Raw genomic sequence first — 22,983 nt, forward strand, 5'->3', positions numbered from 1 at the left:
AAAACTACTAAAAAGGAAATGACAAGGGCACATGTCAACTCTATTACTTGTACACCTTTCCTACTGTAATTAAAGCAATTCAAATTACAATGTTCATTTTTAGAAAAATAGCAGAAGTCCTAAACTAATATTTCTAATGATGCCTTTTTTTTAAAGTAAGGAAATACCAACTTTAGGTGAACTTTTTGAAGTTAGAGGACACAGCCCAGTAACTAAATTTTGCTTTACTCTATTTTAAATGAAAAAGAGAAACATGTGTGGACATAAGTTCCTAGTTATTAGAGATGGACTAATTAGTAACACTCTTTTGTTGCACATATTCCAAATCAGGTGCCTATGCTGGATAAATAGTTGTGCCTCATTCCTATAGCAAGCTTGAAAGGAAATGATTACATCAGGGTTTTTCCTTTCTAAAGGTCAAAGTGCTTTCAAGTATGAGCTTATCTAATTCCTCAGAAAAAAAAAAAGTAAGTAGAATTGGACAGAGCTTAGTAATTTAGAAATATTTCAGAAGATTAAAAAGTACCATCTTCTTTCTCACCAATGTCTTTCCTTATGGTATATTCTTGTTAATTAGATAATTTGCTATTCCCATCACTCCTTCCTAAGCAATTCTATGTTAATATGATTTTAAACTGCATCTATTCCTATATAATTTTTAAGAGTATTTTTTTATTGATTTTTTGAGAGAGAGGAGGGAGTGAGAGAGAGAAACATTGATCTGTTGCCTCCTCTATGTACCGCAACCAGGAATTGAACCCAAACCTGGGTATGTTCCTGGAATCAAACCTGCGACCCTTCGGTGCATGGGACAATGCTCAACCAACTGAGCCACAAAGACCAGGGCTATTCCTATATAATTTTTAACAACAACAAAGCACTCTAAGTCTATCAGATAGATTTCTGAACCCTACTGGGTTTTATCCAAATCTTTTCATTCTTGAAGGTATCTAAAATGTCTTCCTTCAAGAATTATGTTAGAGACAGAATATATAACATACATCAAGGAAAGTTAAGGTTTTTGACCTTTTAACTAAATTCAGTATGAACAAAAAAACATACAAAATAAAAGTTTGAGTCATATTTTTAAAAGCACATAATCCATTAATTACAGGTAAAATGATTGAGAAATTTTCTGATAGAGGTTAGGGATTTAAAAATAAACTCACCACCCAGAAGGAAGGTCCCAAGTTCTGATAGAGCAATCCATTGAAGCACTTATTAACCAACGACCATCAGGACTGAAAGCCTTTAAGTTAAAAAAAATAAAGAAGAGTACATACATAATCTGTGTGTGTGTGCGTGTATACATGTATACGTATGTTTGTAATGTTTGTGCCTGAATTTTTAACAGTTTAAAGAATGCAATAAATTAAAAGATGCAGACTACATGAAAAACTAAGTTTGAGTAAAATTTAGACTACCTTATTTTATATAAAAGAAACCATTTCTTATATACCACTGATTTGGATATAGATAAGGATTAGGCTTTTACAGGAATTATAAAAACTTTTGAAAATTAACAGTAAAAATTAAATATTTACTCCAGAATCTCCTATATTTATAGACAATTAACAAACTGTGTTTAACTACAAATCATTTTAAAATATAAAGCTGCTGTTCTGAGAGCATTCAATTACTAGTAGAAATATTTTGTTACCTAATTTGATTACAATGTATCTGTGAAGCAACAAAAAACTACATTTTCTTAAAAAGAGTCTATATATTAGACTAGCTTTCTAAGAATAAACCTAATTTTGAATGCAAATTATCTTAAAATATTAACGTTACTAAAAAAGTCATTATACTTTTACTTATAGTTTCAGTTAAAAATCTTTTCTTCATTAATCATGTTTGATTTCCAAAATATAACTTAAATCTGCAAAAAGAGTTTCAAAATAAATTTACACTATAAACTACTCATAACGAGGTATAGCTTTTCTATCAGTAAAAATGAGTAATAATAGCTATCTCCTTGCCTGTAGCAAGTGTTTTGAGGCTTAAATCACATCAGATGTGGAAGAAGGCCCAAAAGGAAAACTTTAGGGTTTATAATGGCAGTAGATTGTATTCATCCAGAAGTCTAAGCACATCACAGGGATCATGACTATCCATATTAGCACATGATATTTGGATAATTGAACTCTAATTTGTTCATCAGGGCTGCAGTAATATTGTGGAAACTCAAAACTTAAGGTACAGAGAGATCAATTTACAGAATAGAACAAGCTATTAGAGGACGGGGAAAATGATCTGATAAGTAAACCTCATAGATTTAATTTAAGAGGAGTAATTTAATACTGAGTACTAGAAACTCCAGACACACAAGCTGAAAATGTGAGAAGGAAAAAAACAAAAACAGGAAGATTGTTGGCACTTACAGATGTTTTAAAAAATGCTATTTCATCATAATTACTCCATTCCCACCCTCATTTCTGTAGATACTGTCACAACAAATTCTGTTGATGGGTAGTTCTACCAATCTCCAATCTCCAGAACAACACCATTTCCTGACCATTTCTCCTTATTTTTAAGGAAATGGGTAAGCATTGCAAATTCTGACTTTTGGTATGAGAATGAATAAGTAAAAGTAGCTGTTGGAACTGGCATTCAGTAGCTAGGATTTTATTTTTATTTTTTTCTCTTTTCAAATAAATCAAGGAATCTGCAATTGATGCAAAATGACAATATAAACTTAATATGGTCCTCTACATACACTTTTTAAACAAGAATGCTTCTTATCATATCATAGATCCCTCCATAAGAATACAATAGTAAGCTAAATCACATTATCAGTTAAACTCTTTTGGAATTAAGCTATACAAACTCTAGAAATAAAACAAAACTAGCACATACCAGGTACCACATATTCCAAGTCTCCTAGTATTAATTTTTTATGCATGTAGAAAACCAGAAATAAGTTCCTTCAGCCTAGTTTAATATTAAGTCAGAAATTATATACTTACGTTTCAATCTCTAAAGTATATTTTGGTCCTGTTTGCAGTGTATGAGAAAAAGATAAACTCTGCGATATATATTTTAATCTGATGGCATTAACTCTCTGAGATATATTAAACTTTCTTTTAATTCTGTATTTTCCTTAAAAATCTCTTTGAAAATTAGTCTCCAAATTATTTCTTTTAAATATTTCCTCATACTAGTATGATGAGTAGTTTAATGCTATTTAAGGAAAACAGTTTCAATTATTTGAACATTTTTAAACTAAATAGAAGCAGAAATGAGTCAAGTTTTGTTTAAACATTTAGTTTGTTTTACCATGTCATTTATTTGGCCTTGGTGTCCAGAAAACTCTCTGACAATCTTTCTAGTTTCTATGTCCAGAACACTAATGGAGAAGTCATCCAAGGCGAGTCCCAGAATGCCACTAGCAAGATAAATGCATCAGTTTTAATAAACAAACAAACAAAAACTTGAACTAAAATCTCACAGGCATTGTAATTTTTTCAAATCAAGTGTACCTTTGGATTATGAATAAGCAAAATGCTGTTCTTTTTATATTAAAAATATGATTTTTCCCCCACTTGGTAAATTATATACTTTATTTAAATTAAGAACTTCTACCAAAAACATCAAGAGGAAAATTCATTATCATTAAAAGAGAAACTTTACCTGTCTCTGTGTAGCAGCATCATATTTGGAGATGAATCAAGACTCATAGAATGGATTAAAATCTTGTTTTTAAAGTTCCAAAACTTGAGTAATCCTTCACTACCAGTCGTAATTGTCAACTGGTTTAATCCATCCACTGCAACACCTCTAACAGACCCTTTATGAGCTTTAAAGCATATGTTAAAAGAAAAAAAGAGTAAGAATTGATATTGGCTCTCTGAATACTACACAGAGTGATTCCTTTATTTAAATATCTAAGTTCCACTATTTACCTTCCCTAAAATTTTGATATTACTCTGAATTTTAGGGAGTAGGAGATTATTATATTGCTCGAGTAAAAACAAAGTTGATCAGATTAATACACAAAAAGTTTCAAAAAACAGTTAAGATTTTCTGCTCTAAGCAAAAAAACAAAAATTTTAATTTGTATATTATCTACTTTCCCATAACATCTGTGACTTAATTCTCTGAGTATTTCAACATGGTGGCTATATGATGTAATGGCAGTATCTGTCATATAGAGTTGACAATAGCCCATCAAAATGGCTGGCAGTCAAACATTTAATACATGCCAATGAGTTATTAGCCTCATACTTATCTATATTATTTTTTTAATAAGAAAAAATGCAATACCTTGATCCTCACCAAACCTTCCTCGATGTAAACCAGACTGCATGTTATATACATCTACAGTTCCTGATGAGAGACCAATTACAGCAAAGTTTCCACAAGAAGTTATATCCACTGCCTTAGGGGAAAAAAAAATTAAACACAAGTGACACAGCAAATAACTAACATTTTTATTGTACTTCAGCTTCCATAGTGTTTTTTATCTACTAATTACCTTACTCTTTTTTAAAAATAATCTTAGACTTCTGGATGAATACAATGGCGTGATAAATTAATTAGTTCATTAATTTTCTTAAACATTCCCGTATTTGGATATATAAGAAATATCTGCTTGATTCTCCTTTCTCTAAGAAGTATGAAGAAATTATTACCCAAGACCATAAAACATAACTGAAGTAACTCAGTTGACATATACAAAGTCAGAATAATTGTGTTATCATCTGCCTTCAATTTTTAATTTATTCCTTTGCAGATACTGACAAGCTCATCCTAAAACTCATATGGAAATGCAAGGGACCAGAATAGCCAAAACAATCTTGGGGGGTGGAGAAGAGCGGGAGAATAAACTTGGAAGATTCAATCTTCCTGAATTCAAAACTTACTACAAAGGTAAAAGATACCAAAATCAAGACAGTTTGGTACTGGCATGAAGATAGACATATCCTATCTAATAAAAGAGAAACATGCAAATTGACCATACCTTCGCTATGCCCACAGCCAATCAGAGTGAATACGCAAATTAACCCAAACAAAGATAGCGGTTAATTTGCATATGGGCCCAGAAACATCCTCCGGACCCAGGCCGCTCCTAGCCTGTAGGCCCGCGCTTAGGTCCTGAGCGCCAGTGGTCCCAGAACGTCCCCTGGCCACTCGGAGCCTATGGATGCAGGCGCCAAGCAGCCTGGTGGGGTGTGAATATCCCCGTGTCGCTATAGCCGCTTGCAAATGCTCCCACACCAAGCGGCGGTCTGGGTCCATGCCCCCAGCCCAGCACCCATGACGGGGGGCTGGCTACTGGCCTCTAGGGTGTGCTGAGACCCTGGCGGCCACCGCTGCATACGGCCCAGGGTCCCTGCATGCCCTCAGCCTGGTGCCCATGGTGGGGCTGGCAGCTGGCCTCAGGGGCATTTGGAGACAGGATGTTCTGGCCCCGCCCCCAGCCACTTGCAAATGCTCCCGTACCAAGTGGCGGTTTGGGTCCACGCCCCCAGTCCGGCGCCTACGATGGGGGGCTGGCTGCTGGCCTCTGGGGTGTGCCGAGACCCTGGCGGCCACCGCTGTGTGCAGCCCAGGGTCCCTGCATGCCCCCAGCCTGGCGCCCATGGTGGGGCTGGCTGCTGGCCTCGGGGGCGTTAGGCGACGGGGATGTTCCTGCCCACCCCCAGTGGCTTTCCGAGCTCCGGCACCAAGTGGCGGTTCGTGTCCACGCCCCCAGCCCAGCGCCCTCCACAGGGGGATGGCTGCTGGCCTCTGGGGTGTGCCAAGACCCCGGGGTCTACCACCTGGTGGCAGGGACACACCCCTAGCCCAGTGGACACAACCCAGGGGCTGCATGAGCTGCAGAGGATACACCTTTTGAAAAACATATATATTTTATTGATTTTTTTTACAGAGAAGAAGGGAGAGGGATAGACAGTCGGAAATATCAATGAGAGAGAAACATTGATTAGCTGCCTCCTGCACACTCCCCACTGGGGATGTGCCTCCAACCAAGGTACATGCCCTTAACAGGAATCAAACCTGGGACCCTTCAGTCTGCAGGCCCACGGTCTATCCACTGAGCCAAACCGGTTTGAGAGTAAATACCTTTTCTGACAGCTCATTGGCTAAGCTCCCTGTAGGCCACCACTTGCAGTGTTCTTGGTAATTTGTGTTATAAGAATCCAAGAAGGTGATCTAGGGTTTTTCCACCACACTCCTGGAGGAAAAAATGAAGGTCCGCTACTGGAGGGGCTAAGAAATGTCATATCCTGCCCTAGCTGGTTTGGCTCAATGGTTAGAGCCTTGGCCTGATGACCACAGGGTCCAGGTTCGATTCTGATCAAGGGCATGTACCTAGGTTACAGGCTCCTCCCTGGCCGGGGCCCAGGTCAGGGCTCATGCAGGAGGCATCCAATCAAAGTGTCCCTCTCACATTGATGTTTCCCTCTGTCTCTCCCTCTCTCTTCCACACTCTCTAAAAATCAATGGAAACATATCCTCAGATGAGGATTAAAAAAAAAAAAAAAAAGAAAAAGAAATGTCATATCCTATGAAAGATACATCTTGAAAATGCCTAAAGAAAGTTGTCATTTTTTCACAGTGAAGGGACTAGAGTCCGTGTTGATGAAAACACCTTGGCGGCTGCAGTGGCTGGCAGTGGCTGCAGCAGCAGGGTGATGGGACTGGCACCTTCCCCTGATCAGCCGGGTCGCCTGACATCCCTTGAGGGGTCCCAGATTGGAAAGGCTGCAGGCTGAGCTGAGGGGAACCCCCCCTCCTTCTCCCCTCCCCCCCGTGCACGAATTTCGTGCACCGGGCCTCTAGTAGAACAATAAAAGAGAACTGAGAATCCAGAAGTAAACCCTCACATAATGTCAAATGATTTTGGGCGAGGATGCCAAGATCATTCAATGGTAAAAGAATAATCTTCTGAACAAATGATGCTGAACAACTAGATATCAGAGGTAATATTTCTGCAAACCAAATTTGACATTTTTCTTTATATCTTAAAACTGAACCTAACAGAAGATTCACATATTAACAAAAGAAAACAAAAATAAAATTTCAAAGAGGAATAAGAACTTAAAAATAAACACTGGCATTTAAAACCTGTATTTAAATACGCTTAGACAGTACTCAATCAGAATTTCTCTAAAAGGCATTTATCACAATAGACATACACGGAAAAACAAGAAATAAAGGATTTAAGTAACTTCTACCCTACTATGCATTAAAGATTTACCTAAATCCTACTCATACAGTGAAATAAATCAAGGAAGTAAGGAAGGATGAAAATAAAGAGGGGAAGAAACCTTCAGATTCATATTTATTGAATATAATACTGTACACTCAACATAATTCAGGTGAAGAAATATATTAATAGTTCTGGCTCATGTGGCTCAGTTGGATGGAGCTTTATCCTGTGTACCAAAGCGTTACTAGTTACATCCCTGATCGGGGCAGATGTGGGAGATAACCAAACTATGTTTCTCTCACATCGATGTTTCTTTCTTTCTCTCTCTCTCTCTCTCTCTCCCCTCTTCTCTCTCTTTAAAATCAATAAAACATATTAAAACGTATATATATATATTAATGCTGAAATAATCTTCAAAGGGTATTCTGAGTAATCCTATGTAAGAAAATTTAAGAAACCAACATACTACATCTGATTAAGCAAAGCTTAACTTAAACCTAAAGTAATTCTCTGTAAGCTGGAAAACTTAATACTATTAGGGACTAATTTGAAAATGTTTATGTTCTTTCAACAATATTATCATCAATAAAGTTGAGTATAACAAGATTACAAGATGGTTTTATGGGGAGGAAATGCTTTTAAAACAAGCTCACTTACTGTTGCAGTAATGTCATCTTTCTTCAGCTCTTTTGGCTTGAGAAAGTAAGCGCCTATTGTAGATCTTTGATAGTTCCAGGTTGAGCAAGATAGCTTACCCTGATGGCAAGCAATGATACCATCCCAGTCACTTTCACGAGCTTCCTCTAAAACGTAATTAAAATCATAAACCAATTGCTTTCATTACCCTACTAATTTCTTCACCTATCATTTATTAAGCACCTAATCGTCTATGTTATCATTAGACATTAGAGACATAATTATAAACATGTAATTCCTGATAGTAATGAGCTTGCAATCTAACAAGAGATTCTGATCAGCAGAAATTACGGTAAAGTATGATTGTGCCTTATAAGAGCACTCAGGAAGTTTGCTAAGAAATTGGGGAAGAGTAATAAATGGCTCCATGAAAGAAGCAAAACAAGTAAAAATTAACTGGGAGGATGAGGTAGAAGGGTACACACAGGTCCAAGAGTAATCTGAACAAAATTAAGTACAGCAAGTAAGTGAAGCATTTTCTTGAGGGGTGAGAGGAGGGCAAGGCAACTGGGGCCACATGGCAAAGTGTCTTGAAAACCATGTAAAGAAAGGAGATTCACCCTAAAGGAAATAAGGGGCCACAGAAAGGTTTTTAAGATGAGTGACATGATTCAGATGTTTTAGAAACGTCACTCGGTCCTAAGATAAAAACCAGAAAGGAGGATGGTCAAAATTAAAGTTTAAAAAAAGTATCAGTCATCCGGTTGTTAAAATAACCTTGAAGTAAAAATGGTGCTTATAGATTTTCTATCATAGTTTTCAATCAATAATCCCATTACCTATGCATTTTTTCTTCAAATTACTTCTTTGAATGAAGCACTGCTCAAATGAGATAATTTCATTATATTAGGCATATGACAGAATAAAAAGGGCTACAAAGTGATATATCAAGTATTGTTTATTAATAGCTCTTAGAGATGAGCAAGCCTGAAATTAATAGATAACAAGTTCAAATTATAAATAACTCTTTTTCAGTCTTCACACAATATTAGCACGCACTTGGGTTACCTTCCAAATCTTATTAATATTTGCAAAAATATCTTTTAAAATAGAAAAAAAATAAAGAAATGTATAGTAGGAAATAAATGACAAAGCAGAACTTCTCAAAACACAGCAAGAAGTTACTTACCAGCTGCAAACTTTGTGATGGGCGGAAGTCTCACTGACAGGGTATTTTGAAGTCCTTTACGTTTGACTCTTTTTTTGTTTATTAATCCTACGGTTGAGGGAGAGGGGAATATAGCTATGAATCATTCTTAATGAAATGTAATAAAAGTTATTCACTGTCACATAACTATAAAGTTCAAGATATTCTCATTTAAGTCAGAGGCAAAATAAAGATGTTATTACCACTGTCATTAAATTGCTTGTCAAGTTTAGCTAAGTAATGCCATGAAAAATTAAACTATGATATATAATTTATAAAAGATGGTAAAAATATCTTTTATTTGCAGGTGAAATAATGGTGATATAGTCATGTCAATGAAGAGAAACAGCCAAATAATTATTAGAAGTAATAATAGTTCCACTGGATCAGATACCGAACCAATACAAAAAAAAAAAAAAAAAAAAAAAGATCAGCAAGTTCCCTACAATGCAGCATTTAATATCATTATAATATAAATAATATATATTTTTTGTATTTCATTATATTTCTAACTGCAACAAAGATCCCATTCATGTTAGCAAAATAATAAATATTAGAAAATCATATTAAAATATGTACACTACCACTGAGTGATCTTAAATATGTAGGACAACAGGAGGAAAACTAAAAAAAAATTCACTCAGGAAATGAAAAGACGACTTGAATGAGGAGATATTATATTGCTAGATGTGAAGATTCTTAAAGATATCAAATTTCTTCAATTTAAAAAAAATTGTTTTGGATACTGATTTTAAAATGATCCTGAAATTCATCTGTAAGTATATACATGCATGAAGAGCCAGGACATTAGCTTACAAAAAAGAGTAATTATGAATAAAACTGGGAAACATTTTTGTTTAGCAAACAAAATCTTTAAAATACTGGGAAACCCTGGGAAGGGACAGAGAACAAAAGACCTATTTACAAAAAGATGGGATACTTGGATGCTTTCTCTAAGCTCCTTTCCATCTTTAAAATTCTGCACTTTACAGATGGCTCAAGTTAGACCATCAAGGTGTTTTGGGTAGCAGCCATATGTTTTTACACCCAAGATGTCTAACTCTTTTCAATAATCTTACAGCAGCACCTCAACCATTTCTATAGCAACAATGATCTTAGGAATCTTACTACTGCCCTTCATACAAGGGTTTTTTAATTTTATTAAGAGCAAATGTATCAATAAAACCTCTTCTGGTCATCTCACAGAATCTTGAAATGTTTCTTTTGGGATCAATAGTGTTTTTTTCTACCTTGCAAATGACCTACCATGTCCCAAGCTCTTGTTAAATTTTTCATGTATTGTGGAAAATGACTGAAGAGTTCCATCTTGACCTGTTGACATATATAGAAAATGCCTAATCAAGCTCATCAAAACCATGGACCATCTAAATCACAGATCTTATAGATTCTATGAAAAGACAGAAGTTATAGTTTGGGACAGTCAGATTGCAACTACATCCTTCATTACAGTATTCAATTGTATACTTATTAAGAACAAAGAATAGAATGAAATATTAATAATTCTCAGTATATTATTAGAATAGGCAAGGGCTACATTTTCAGAATCTGACCATTTTCTCTCAGAATTAGTAAACAGAATGACACTCCAAATGAAGATAATTATCATCTACAATGTTTCCTGAGTATTCCAAGTTAACACATTCTTCTTCGCTTCCTTTAACCCTTTCCCCACATTTCCGAGTAAATCAAAGAGACATTTGAATTTTAAAATGTGCAAATACCAAACTTAATAAATCAAAGAGACATTTGAATTTTAAAATGTGCAAATACCAAACTTGACATATTAAGCACCCTGTTGTCAATACTTGCTGGAATCAACTAATAGTATGCACAGAAACTCACTTGCGCTAAGAATCTGTTGTCCATTTTGTCCATAATATCTAATTTTGGTAAGAGGAGCACTATGTCCCATTCTGAATCTCAAAAGCCGGCCTTCACCAGTGGGACCATCAAATATCCATACCTGCCAAGAAATAAAATGGTAAGGTTCTCCCACAATGTAAGTTATCTGCAAGCAGCGAAATCATCTTTGACATAAATCAACTGGCAGTGGGTAGTGCTGGCCAGGCTGCTGACCCTGCAGTGGAGGGTTAGGGGAGCGATAAACTATAATGCTTTCTCACTTCATTGCAATCAATGTAACCTGCTGTGTTTTTTGTTTCATCTCTACCAGTATCTTATTCCACATTCCTTCCACCTTCTAGGTTTCAGGCTAAAATATTAAAGCAGACTTGTAATAACCTGAAGAGTAGGATAGATGAGCCAGGAAGATGACAACAACAATAATCATAATACCCTAAGAGCATTGTCAGCGCCATTTGTGACAAGAAGTGGCTCTCTGTGGAGAAATGTCAATCCGGCAATTGCTGTAGAATGTGCATTTCTCATTTGATTGATAAATTTTTTGTCTTCAAGATCCCAGAGTCCAATATGGCCACATGGGCTTCCAGCTGCCATAATTGGATGACCATCTGTTATTAAAATAAAAGACATTAACAAAAACATGCACCATAAAATATCAATCAACTCTTCTTTCTACCCTTTTAATCCATAAAGTGAGAAAAGACTATACACCAAGAATCTATCAATGTTCCTCTAACTCTTTATACTCCAGTATTTCATTCTTTTCTGTTAAATTACAAAAAAAATCTATTAAGAAAATTTCTGTGAGTTTCAGAGTAATGCACTTTAAGTGTTCTTAAGTCATAGCAATAATTAAGAGTTACCTGTGCGAAATGAAATAGAAGTAATAGGTCCCCAGTCTTGACGAAACTTCATTAATGTTTCATCAAACTTAATGTTATGAATGATAACCTGACCCGACATAAGACCAACAGCAACAACATCCACAGCTGGTGCCTAAAAATTAAATTATTCAATTTTTAAAATATTTTCAAACAGCTTTAATAATCCTGACTATATGCTTCCTTATTTACATGTTATCAGAAGAAATCAAGTTATTTAGCACGAAAGTATATAAGAATAATTGTTTCCCCAAGTAATTTCTCACCTTCAAATCTGATAGTTACCATCACCTTCCCTTCCCCAAAACATGGCTGACTTGATAAGAAAACAGCCATAACAGAAATGAAAGTTCATGTCTGAAATCACTATAGATCATTGAATAGTTGTAAACAGAAAAATAAGACAATTCTTAGAAAACATAAAAGCCTGCCATATGCACGGGAACATAAAAGGCCAATGCATGACAACATAAAAGGCCAACTACAAAGGAAGTAAAGAGTTGTTTACTCAAGGAAAACAGGAAAAACCTATAAAATACATTAAAAGGCAAAAAAAGTTTTATACTTAGTCTGTTTCAGCTTGAATAGCCTATGACTATAATCTTCATTTTATATAATGATCTTACATACAGGCTCTATAATATGTTTCTCTATTTTAGCACAGAAAATCAATGTCTAATCCTCCTCCTATATAATAAAAGGCTAATATGCAAATCAACCAAACAGTGGAACAACCAGTCGCTACGATGCCCTCTGACCACGAAGGGGCAGACGCTCAACACACAGGCTGTCCCCTGGTGGTCAGTCATTCATTCAGACATGTCTATACTCAAAACAAATAGCAGTTATTTCTGGAAGAGCCCAGAAAAAAATATTAGTATTTGGGCCCCAATTATTTCAAGCTACAAATCTTAACAACCTGACAAATGTCTGTGTGACCCACAATGAACAACTCATCTCCATTCCGTACAAGGCACTAGACAACATGCTTGCAGAATGATTGGTAAACATAGCTACACAGCAACGACTAGTTAAGAACCTAATTTCAGGCAAAACAGTTTCCACAAAGTTTATAGACAAAGGCTTTATTATCTGTTTTCAATTACATTTCCAAAACAATATTTTGAGCATATTCATAAAGATAAACTAGTCTATATATTATTTTGTGTTTAGGTCTAAAAATATAATCAACCCCTGAAACTGAAAAATACAACTACTAAATCCATTTCTTCTTTGACTTAAAAAAATACTAACCTGCTGAAGAGCTGTCACTCCAACTTTCCATCCCGGAAATGTATATAGAAGTTTACTACAAGAAGAAAACAGTTGGAAGCTATTTTTCTGGGAGGAAAACAAAATCAACTACACATTAAAAATTAAAAGAGCAAGTGATAATTATTACGTTCTTACTCTGCCCCACACTATTCTAAAAATACATATTAACTTATTTAATACTCAAAACAATCCCATGAGGTAAACTTATACCACTTTCCAGATAAAGAAACCAAGAAACTTAAAATATGTGAAATAATTAAGTTAAGGTCCCGTAGCTAATAATTGATAGAGCCCAGAGAGATCAATTTCAAATCCCAATCTGCTAATAACTACTATACTATTCCAACTCTTTAAAAAATCAAATAGAAAAAAAATACACGAGTAAAAACTACTTTATATTAGAGGCTATAATAGAAAACAATCTTAGAATATAGGCAAATCTCATTTTTCACTGCAATGTTTCTAGGAACATATCAATAGGGATTATAACTACAATACCTCGTATGTTATATAACTATTACATGACAATAGTGAAGCTGCTCTAAATTTCAAAATAAAGCCATAAATAACTAAGCCCATGGAGCAAACAGTTATAATCAATGAAGTACTAAATCATGTATTAAATTCTGTAAGTGGGTACAGTTTAGTTCACTCAATGATTATCCAAGGGATATTTAAAAAATGTAAACATCACATAAAGAGCCTAATAAGATACACATAGAGGCAGAGATAATATCTCAGTCATCCCTGAGCCTACTACAGTCAATGATATTTGTTAAATTGAATAAAAACGCTGATCTAAAACTAAAAACTAAGATAAATATTAAAACCTTGATAATCTTGCCTGGCTGGTGTTGCTCAGTGGTTGAACAGCAACCCATGAACCAGGAGGTTGAAGTTCACTTCCCAGTCAGGGCAATGCATGGGGTGTGGGCTAGATCCCTGGAAGGGGGCATGAAGGAGGTAGCCGATTTATGAATCTCTTTTATCAATGATGTTTCTATCTCCCTCTCCCTCCTTTCTCTGAAATCAATAAAAACATATTTTAAAAAAACTTTATCTTATTTTCTCTTTTGAATTTATAAGGGCTTTGGGAAGGATAATTTAAATGGTTATATATATATATATATATATATATATATATATATACACACACACACACACACACACACACACACACACACACACATATACTAGAGGCCTGTTGCACAATATTCATGCAAGAATAGGCCTTCCTTCCCTTGGCTTTGCTCCCGGCTGCCTGGGAGCTGCCAAGTCCCCACTCTCAGGCTGTCCAGGAGCCGCCAAGTCCCCACTCCCTGGCCGCCCGGGAACCACCAAGTCCTCGCTCCCGACTGGAGCACCACTCCTGTAGCTCCCTCCGCTCCCCTTCCTCCCCCTCATAGCAGGCGTCCCGCCCCAGCTCTACGCCTGCATATGCAAATTAACCTGCCATATTTGTCTGGTTAATTTGCATACTCACTCCTGATTGGCTGTGGACGTAGTGGAGATACAATCAATTTACAGGTTTGTCTATTATTAGGTAAGATGTGTGTGTGTGTGTGTATATACACACACACACACACACACACACACACACACACACACACTGAGTGGCCATAATATTATGATCTCTGAACGCATAATAATCTGGCCACTCAGTGTGTGTGTGTGTGTGTGTATATTAGAGGCCCGGTGCATGAATTCGTGCATGGGTGGGGTCCGGCCAGCCTGGCCAGGGGGAGGGGACATGGGCTGATGGCCAGCCTGCCTGCTGGCCAAACTCCTGGTGGAGGGGGCAATTTGCATATTAGCCTTTTATTATATAGGATATACACTGAGTGGCCAGATTATTATGTGTTCAGAGATCATAATAATCTGGCCACTCAGTGTATACACATACACATATATATACACATATAGTATTGATTTTAGAGAGATAAAAGAAGAAAGGGAGGGAGGGAAAAAGGGAGGGAGGAAGAGGGAGGGCGGGAGAGAGGGGAGGGGGAAGGGGAGGGGGAGAGAGGGAAAGAGAGGTGGGGGAGAGAGAGAGAGAGAGAGAGAGAGAGAGAGAGAGAGAGAAAGAGAGGGAGAAAGAGAGAGAGAGATTTGTTATTTCACTTATGCATTCATTGGTTGCTTCTTATATTCTTATAGGTGCCCTGACAGGGATCGAACTCACAACCATGGCATATTGTGATAACACTCTAAACAACTGAGCTACCCAGCCAGAGCTTGAAGTCCTATGTTTTTGTTTGCTTTTTAAATACTATGTAAAGAAGCCTGAGCTGCCACTTTTTTTCTCTGGATAAACGTTCAAATAATAGGTAGAGGTATTCAAAATCATTTATCTAGCCCTCAGCTATACCAGTAATATTACAGTGGATGTCTATAATGTTTGTGATGGATGATAAGAGTACTTTTAACCTGAAACCACTCTTAAATGCTACCACTAAATTAATACCGATTTGCTTTGCCTTCTTTTACACTCTTAGTTTATCAAAAACTAGAAGCTGCCCAGTGACAATCTTATAATTATTTTCTGGACTTAATGTTACTTTACTAGAGCCTTCTCTACAGTTACATGGATTTATTTTATTTTTTTTTAAATAATGACTAGGGCCATTAGTATATACTTTCAATGGGCATATATGAAGCTGTCTGCCATGACCACATGCCAAATTTCACATATGTGATGCCATAAGTAACAATTCCAAAAATATGTATATTTATTGAAAGCCCTCCAAGTATACATATAAAGGCAGAGAGAACTGAGAGACTTAAGTTACCCATTAGGTAGGAATAGATAAGGCAAGAGCCACCCATACTATAATCTAAATAAAGTGCTCACTTGGATTTCACATTCCACAACTGCAGGCTTCCTTGTTCACTGCCAAGAAGTATTTTATTCAAGTAGGTACTTGGATGCAAAATTGCAGAAATTTTAAATACTGATTTATCAAAAGTCAATTGCAGATATTCTTCTACAAAAGCAAAAGTTATGAATAACATGTAATTATTTTTTATAAATTAGTTCAAAATATTTTCATATACCCATATATTCAGCACTTAAATAAGTCTACCACATCAAAGATTTATATACTAATATAAATCAAAGACTTTTTTTTTTACAAACTTATAAACATTCTGTAAGAAATTAAATAAATGTGATGGGGGCAACCTGTAAATATAATTTAAAATGTCAAAAATTTTCTAGAAGTTCCAATATCAATACTACTAAAAATGTCTCTCACTGCCAAATTGGTTTATAGAAATTAAAAATAAGAACTTAAAGAAAATGACAATAGGAATAAATAAGCCTTCATATTTTTATAATCAATATTGCATGTTCCACATGAAGTGCTTGCTCTGAGCTCTTCCAGGAAATGAAGGGCCAAATAACCTCAAAGATGTAATAAGTAAGAGGCAAACCTCAGTGAAACTAAGAACATGTCCCTCACATATTTCCACAGAAGAACCTATAACACGTTTTGAAATGTTATATATGTTTAAAATTCCTATGTATGAATTTTGTTTTCTACTTCATAATGAAAACAATATTTTACTAAATTTTCCAATAAATTTGAGTATCCAAGCAGGTACTTTTCACTTAATCTTTAGTTCACATACTATCTGGCACACTGCTACACACTTCCATTGGTATGTGTATCCCAGTCTAAGAAGCATAGATACAGGTAAAAATTATACAAAGTTTACTTTAAATACTACTTTTAAAAGATTCTCACCATTATATGAATTAACAGTTTTATTAAAAATCATTACAAACAACTCCCTGAAGACAATGTGCTGCTCTAACAGTAATAAAAACCTGGACATCAGCATCTATGGAAAGCCAGTTGGACTCCTAAGAATCAGATTCTCAAACTTTATAAAAGGCCTTTTAATATCCATCTGCATAGGGACTACTTTTGGAGGTAATATAAGGTAAATTATAAATGTATTAGTTTACATATACTAGTAAACACATTAAACAGGTTATAAAGAGCTCAACTAGCTGACGAAAATTGCTTATCCAGTTTTTACTTAGAACCTTTTTCATTATACATGTTACAAATTTCAGATTTAAAAACAGCTTTATTTCATAAGAGACCCACAGTCTTTTACTGAGGAAAGCTGGGGATATTCTGGTGATGAATGCCTAACCTTTGAAGATAATATAGTCCCATAAACATAGGTCAGTGCCACTGTGTAAAAATATCGTTAGAGAACATTGACTTATCCTTAGAAAAAGGATGTACATTTTCCTTCCGACTATAGCAGTGGTTCTAAACCTTTTTAATGCCGCGACCCTTTAATACAGTTCCTCATGTTGTGGTGACTCCCAACCATAAAATTATTTTCGTTGCTACTTCATAACTGTAATTTTGCTACTGTTAATGAATCGTAATGTAAATATCTGTGTTTTCTGCTGAGAACCTCTATAGCAGCGGTTCTGAACCTGTGGGTTGCGACCCACAGGTTGAGAACCGCTAGCGGGGTCGCCTAAGACCATCGGAAAACACAGATATTTACATTACGATTCATAGCAGTAACAAAATTACAGTTATGAAATAGCAACGAAAATAATTTTATGGTTGGGGTCACCACAACATGAGGAACTGTATTAAAGGGTTGCGGCATTAAAAAGGTTGAGAACCACTGGACTATAGGATCTTCAAGTTTATTGTTACTAAAGTTGAAAATACAAACCAAGAATTAACAGGTATAAACATATATCAAAATTCATTCCACAGAGAATACAACATGTCACTAAACTTGAAGAGCTGCAATGGAAAATGTATTAGTTTACATATACTAGTAAACACATTAAACAGGTTATAAAGAGCTCAACTAGCTGACTAAAATTGCTTATTCAGTTTTTACTTGGGACCTTTTTCATTATACATGTTACAAATTCTGTTAAAATTTTTTTACTGCTTATATGTGAAATCTGGTATAGATTTTTTTCAATTCTATCTCTAAACATGCCATCCCAAGATAAAGCAATAAATTGGTTAATTCTTACCTTCTGAGTATATGTGCCAAATAATAAGAATGCTGTCAGTATCAACAGAGATAACATGATCCCCAAAGGGTTGCAAAAGATGGATTTCTGCCTTATGACCCTTAAAGGTATGTACTACCTACAATGTCAAAGTTCAAAAGAATTTCATATTATTCATTCATCATGCAATGTTATTCATATTAACAAGAAAACACAACAACAGGTTAATCCTGAAGATGCTCATGTTAAGGAAACGTGATTTAACTTCTGACTATCCAATGCTAGATTAACAAATAACAAGGAATCAGGTATTTTCAACTGCTCTTCAGCCAGTTCAATAACAAGGAAACATGGATTGGAAACAGAAATGAGATCTGAGAGGCTGAGCCTCTCAACTGAGCTCAGAAAGGAGGCACACACACAGCGGGGGTCCCTCACTTAATCCAACCAGCACAACTCCATGCATCCTAGAAAAGAGGTATATTCTAGAAGGCTGACCTCCACAGACTCCATCAAAAGCTGGCTTCCAGATGAGATGAGGAAAGGAGAGAGATACAGGGTACTTCTTTCCCACAGCTTTGTTTTAGGGAAGAAGTATTGTGTTTCTCAGTAACTATGGTTTCAGTTCTCACCAGGCTCCAGTAACACTATTTCTTCTTCTTATCTCGTTGGACCTAGTGGTGGTGACAGCTTTCTACAGTTAATAGTCTTTGATGCCTTCCCACACCTAATCTATAGTAATAAAAGCAAAATATGCTAATTAGACCGGAAAACCTTCAGGATGAAGAGAGGCTTTGAGGGAAGCCCTGGTCCTGGATGCCAGAGGGAAGCCAGTGCCGGGAGCCGGGAGAAGGAAGGCCTATTCTTGCACAAATTTTGTGCATCAGGCCTCTAGTATATATATATAATCTCTCAGAGAAAACTACAAACTGCAATACTTTGCAAAAAACAGACATTTTCCCTAACTCTCTAAAAACCCAAACATCTCCCATTAAAGAACTCCATAGGTAAATTGCCATCCTACCACAAGTAGTGATGATGGAGGACTTTGGGAACAAATGTCAGCCATTCAACTCTTAACAAGTACAATGATTCTATCACTTGGCCAGGCATCCCTACTGCCACTTTCCCTTTCTGGACCACTAAAGCCAGATCATCTCTCTAGTTTTCCCAGGACAAACTTAGATTAAGACAAAAAAGACTGGTAGATTAAGACAAAAATAAAAATAAAAAAATTCTTCGTAATTAGTGGGGCAAACACAAGAATCTAGCTTTCTCTATAAAGGAACAAGCACTTAGTTCTTAGAAAAGGAATCAGAAGCTGAGTTGTCCACAATAAAAAGCCAATTCTCATAAAGCAGTGGTGCCAATGTGAATAAAGTCCCAGAAGGATGCCAACTTTAAAGTTCTCTCCACTATCATGACAATTGACTACTAATTGCAAAAGACAATCAAATTACAATAGTCCAGTGATACAAACCTCTTTATTACGGGCAAATGCAGAGAAAACATTCCCATAAGCAGCAAAGACCAGCCTCCCATCAGCTGCCATACAGCAGATATCCTGTGGAAGAGAGTTACCTACGGAAAAAAAAAAACAACGAAGTGATAAAAAAAATTAAGATCTTGAAACAGATGGAAACCTCAAGTATACATATAACATTTTTCCTGGTTATAATTTAAAAATGTGTGTGTACAAATATGAAAGCTAACCATCAGAGTATAAAATTTTGACTCTAATGTTATTTTAGACATCTAATAATAACTATGAGGCTGAAACTATGAAATCATCTTAACCTTCAGTAAGAGAACTAATGTCTCGTATTTGCAGACATAAAAACATAATTCTAAGGAAGTGAAAAGAAGCTTTTTTGAGGTTATCTGGGAAAAATCCTTACTTAATACACAAAATGCAAACAGTCATTCAGCCCATATGTGAATGTTTTCAAGAACATCAAGTTTACTAATAATTCCAGGAAAATTTTTAAAGTAAATAAAAACTTAGAACCCCATCTAACTCTACACTTTGGAGTACCCTCAAAAATACTCCATATGGCCCTACCTGGTTTGGCTCAGTGGATAGAGCATTGGCCTGCGGACTGAAGGGTCCCAGGTTCCAGTCAAGGGCATATGCATGGGTTGCAGGCTTGATCCCCAGGAGGGAGCGTGAAGGAGGCAGCCAATCAATGATTCCCTCTCATCATTGATGTTTCTATCTCTCTCTCCCTCTCCCTTCCTCTCTGAAATCAATAAAATTATATATTTTAAAAAAAATACTCCATATGATATTCTACATGCTGACCCTTAAAATGAACAATCTGGCTTCCACTCCGTCTTCTCCAAGGTAAATATGCCTATCAACTGTTGTCATTTGTCATATGATATGATTCTCTCTCACTGTCATGGTCAGCCTGGCCTTCTTTAAATTTTCTGCTTAGGGGGTTAGAGGATTAGAAGATAGAGGATTAAGCATTTTTTATGCTGCATATTACACTTTGGGATTTCATTTACAAAATGCTATTTTTATAGGTTTACTATTTACTTCTGTATTCAACTGAGGTTACATTGTCCTTCTTCTGCCTCCTATAATCTTTTAAAAATTTTGTTTTTATCAGATATATCCAATAGATTCCTTACAGTTCTCCTCTGTCTCTCTTACAAAGTTCATAATTGATAGTAAACCTAGAATCTCTGCATCCTGGCAAGCCCTTTATTTTATTAAACAGTTTCAAAAAAATAAATATTCCTTCCATTAGAAAAATATCTAAATGTGTGAAAAGGGAAAATGTCTTCCTTACAGTAAAAGTGATGATGAAATATGAAAAGCACTATTTGATAATCACAATACTGATTACTGATTCAGGTAAGAAATATCACTGAATGATAACAGCAGCGGATGACACTTTTAAGAGTAACAGGATATTTATAGAGTCTCAATTTATCTTACCACAAGATACATATTAATTACAGAGGGCAAAACTTTAAAATGGAGCCTCCTGACAAATGTCATCTTAACAAAACGATCAGGTATCACTGTCAGGAAAAGGGCTAACCAACAGCATGTGTGTTCTGATATGATACACTGAGAATTCAGCATCATTTCTTTGTTATTCTCCACATAGTACATAACCTGAACTTAATCATAACAGAAAATTTTTAAAAAATCAATTTAACAGATATTCTAAAAAAGAACTAGCCTATATAGACTTCAAAAATGTCAATGATGTAAAACAAAACAAAAAAGATAAAAATGTCAATGATGTGAAGCATAGTGAAAGTTTAACAAATTATTCCACATTAAAGAAGATTTAAGAGACATGACAACTAAATGTAGCACATAATCCTGACTTTTTTTTTTGCTATGTAAGTTTATCAGAAATACATACTGGATTCCTTGTATGTTCTGTAAGTCTTACATTTATGTTGAAATTTTAAAAAGATACAAAATATACATAGATTCAGAATAAAGTTTACACTTACTTACTGCAACCAAACTAAGTTTCTGAACCTGTTTTAAAAGAGAAAAAAAAATGATTAAATTATCACTAACAAAAATCTATAATAATAAAAGCATAATATGCTAATTAGACAGGACAGCCAAACGACCTTCCGGACATCCTTCCAGATGAAGCCGCAGCAGCAGGGGCCGAGGCAGAGTGGTTAGGGGCAATCAGGCAGGCAGGCAGAGGTGATTAGGGGTGATCAGGCAGGCAGGCGAGTGGTTAGGGGTGATCAGGCAAGCAGGCAGAGTGGTTAGGGATGATCAGGCAGGCAGGCAGGCAAGCGGTTAGGAGCCAGCAGTCCCAGATTGTGAGAGGGATGTCTGACTGCCGGGATAGGGCCTAAACTGGTAGTTGGACATCTCCCGAGGGGTCCTGGATTGCAAGAGGGTGCAGGACAGGCTGAGGGACCCCCCACCCCCATGCGTGAATTTCGTGCACCAGGCCTCTAGTAATTATAATAATCTAACATTTGAAGATCAAAATATAATCTCATACATAAATTTGATATGCTGTCCTTCCTAAGACAATTACTGATTCTAATTTCATTATTAGGAAAACTTATCATTTCAACTATTTCATCAGGAATGGTGAAGGAAAGGGTAGGTGAATGTTTTTTTATAATGGGCCACATAGAAAATATTTTAGAGCTTTGCAGGCTATGTAGTCTTTGTTGTGTCTACTCAACTGCTAATGTACTAAGAGAGCAGTCATATATAATGCATAAACAAATGTGTGTGGCTGTATTCCAATAAACGTAATCTTATTTTTCATATGACATGAAATACTATTCTTTTGATTTTCCCCCTAAACATTTAAAAATGTCTAAACTGCCCATCTCAGAAGCACAGAGCTCCAGAGGGGTATATGTGAAATCAAACCCCAGAGATGCAAGAGTGCTAAGATTGAAAGGGCCCTTAGTGATGAATTAAATATCCTATGTTTCTTAAAAAAAAACCAATAGATGCATGTCTCCATCCCATGCCAAATTTGATTATACTGCATCCTACTACTGTGCAAATTTTACTTGGAGCTTGTCATGTTATGTTAGAATAAACACAAAAATACATGGAGAAAAATAAGATGTCATACAAAAATAAATGGTGAGCATAGTTTGCTGACCCTAACCTATGGTTACTGGTCCAGCTGTGTAACCTTGAGAAAGTTACTCAAGCTCCCTATGCCTCAAAGTCTTCATAAAACAAGGATGAATATAGATACCTACTTTATGAAATTATCATGATACTCAATGAGTAAACTTTGTGTAAAACAGAATGGAGCCAGTCATACAATAACTGCTCAATAAATGTTAGCTACTATAACCATCACCTCCACCTTGAGCATTGCCTTCACTTTCCTATTCCACTAATTCAACAGGCTACCAACAACCAGTTCTTTTTGCTAATAACCCATTTGATCTTCACAATCCATCAAGGAAG

At 35.9% G+C, this 22,983-nt stretch overlaps 1 protein-coding gene across 1 annotated transcript in view; it reads right to left on the reverse strand.

Annotated features, from left to right (window-relative positions):
- Positions 1-22,983, reverse strand: part of WDR36 (WD repeat domain 36) — a 40,567-nt gene that overhangs the window by 16,359 nt on the left and 1,225 nt on the right. The window contains exons 2-16 of the mRNA XM_079788457.1: positions 21,525-21,552; positions 19,525-19,625; positions 18,066-18,183; positions 15,891-16,023; positions 13,019-13,073; positions 11,747-11,879; positions 11,316-11,491; positions 10,863-10,983; positions 10,266-10,331; positions 8,982-9,068; positions 7,814-7,959; positions 4,264-4,378; positions 3,631-3,796; positions 3,277-3,385; positions 1,170-1,249 (exon numbers count right to left, since the gene is read on the reverse strand). Of these exons, the coding sequence (XP_079644583.1) occupies positions 1,170-1,249; positions 3,277-3,385; positions 3,631-3,796; positions 4,264-4,378; positions 7,814-7,959; positions 8,982-9,068; positions 10,266-10,331; positions 10,863-10,983; positions 11,316-11,491; positions 11,747-11,879; positions 13,019-13,073; positions 15,891-16,023; positions 18,066-18,183; positions 19,525-19,625; positions 21,525-21,552 (1,634 nt within the window). The remainder of the gene's footprint in view (positions 1-1,169; positions 1,250-3,276; positions 3,386-3,630; positions 3,797-4,263; positions 4,379-7,813; positions 7,960-8,981; positions 9,069-10,265; positions 10,332-10,862; positions 10,984-11,315; positions 11,492-11,746; positions 11,880-13,018; positions 13,074-15,890; positions 16,024-18,065; positions 18,184-19,524; positions 19,626-21,524; positions 21,553-22,983) is intronic.

This window comes from Cnephaeus nilssonii (assembly GCF_951640355.1).
Source record: "Cnephaeus nilssonii genome assembly, chromosome: 2".
Classification (NCBI taxonomy): Eukaryota; Metazoa; Chordata; class Mammalia; order Chiroptera; family Vespertilionidae; genus Cnephaeus; species Cnephaeus nilssonii.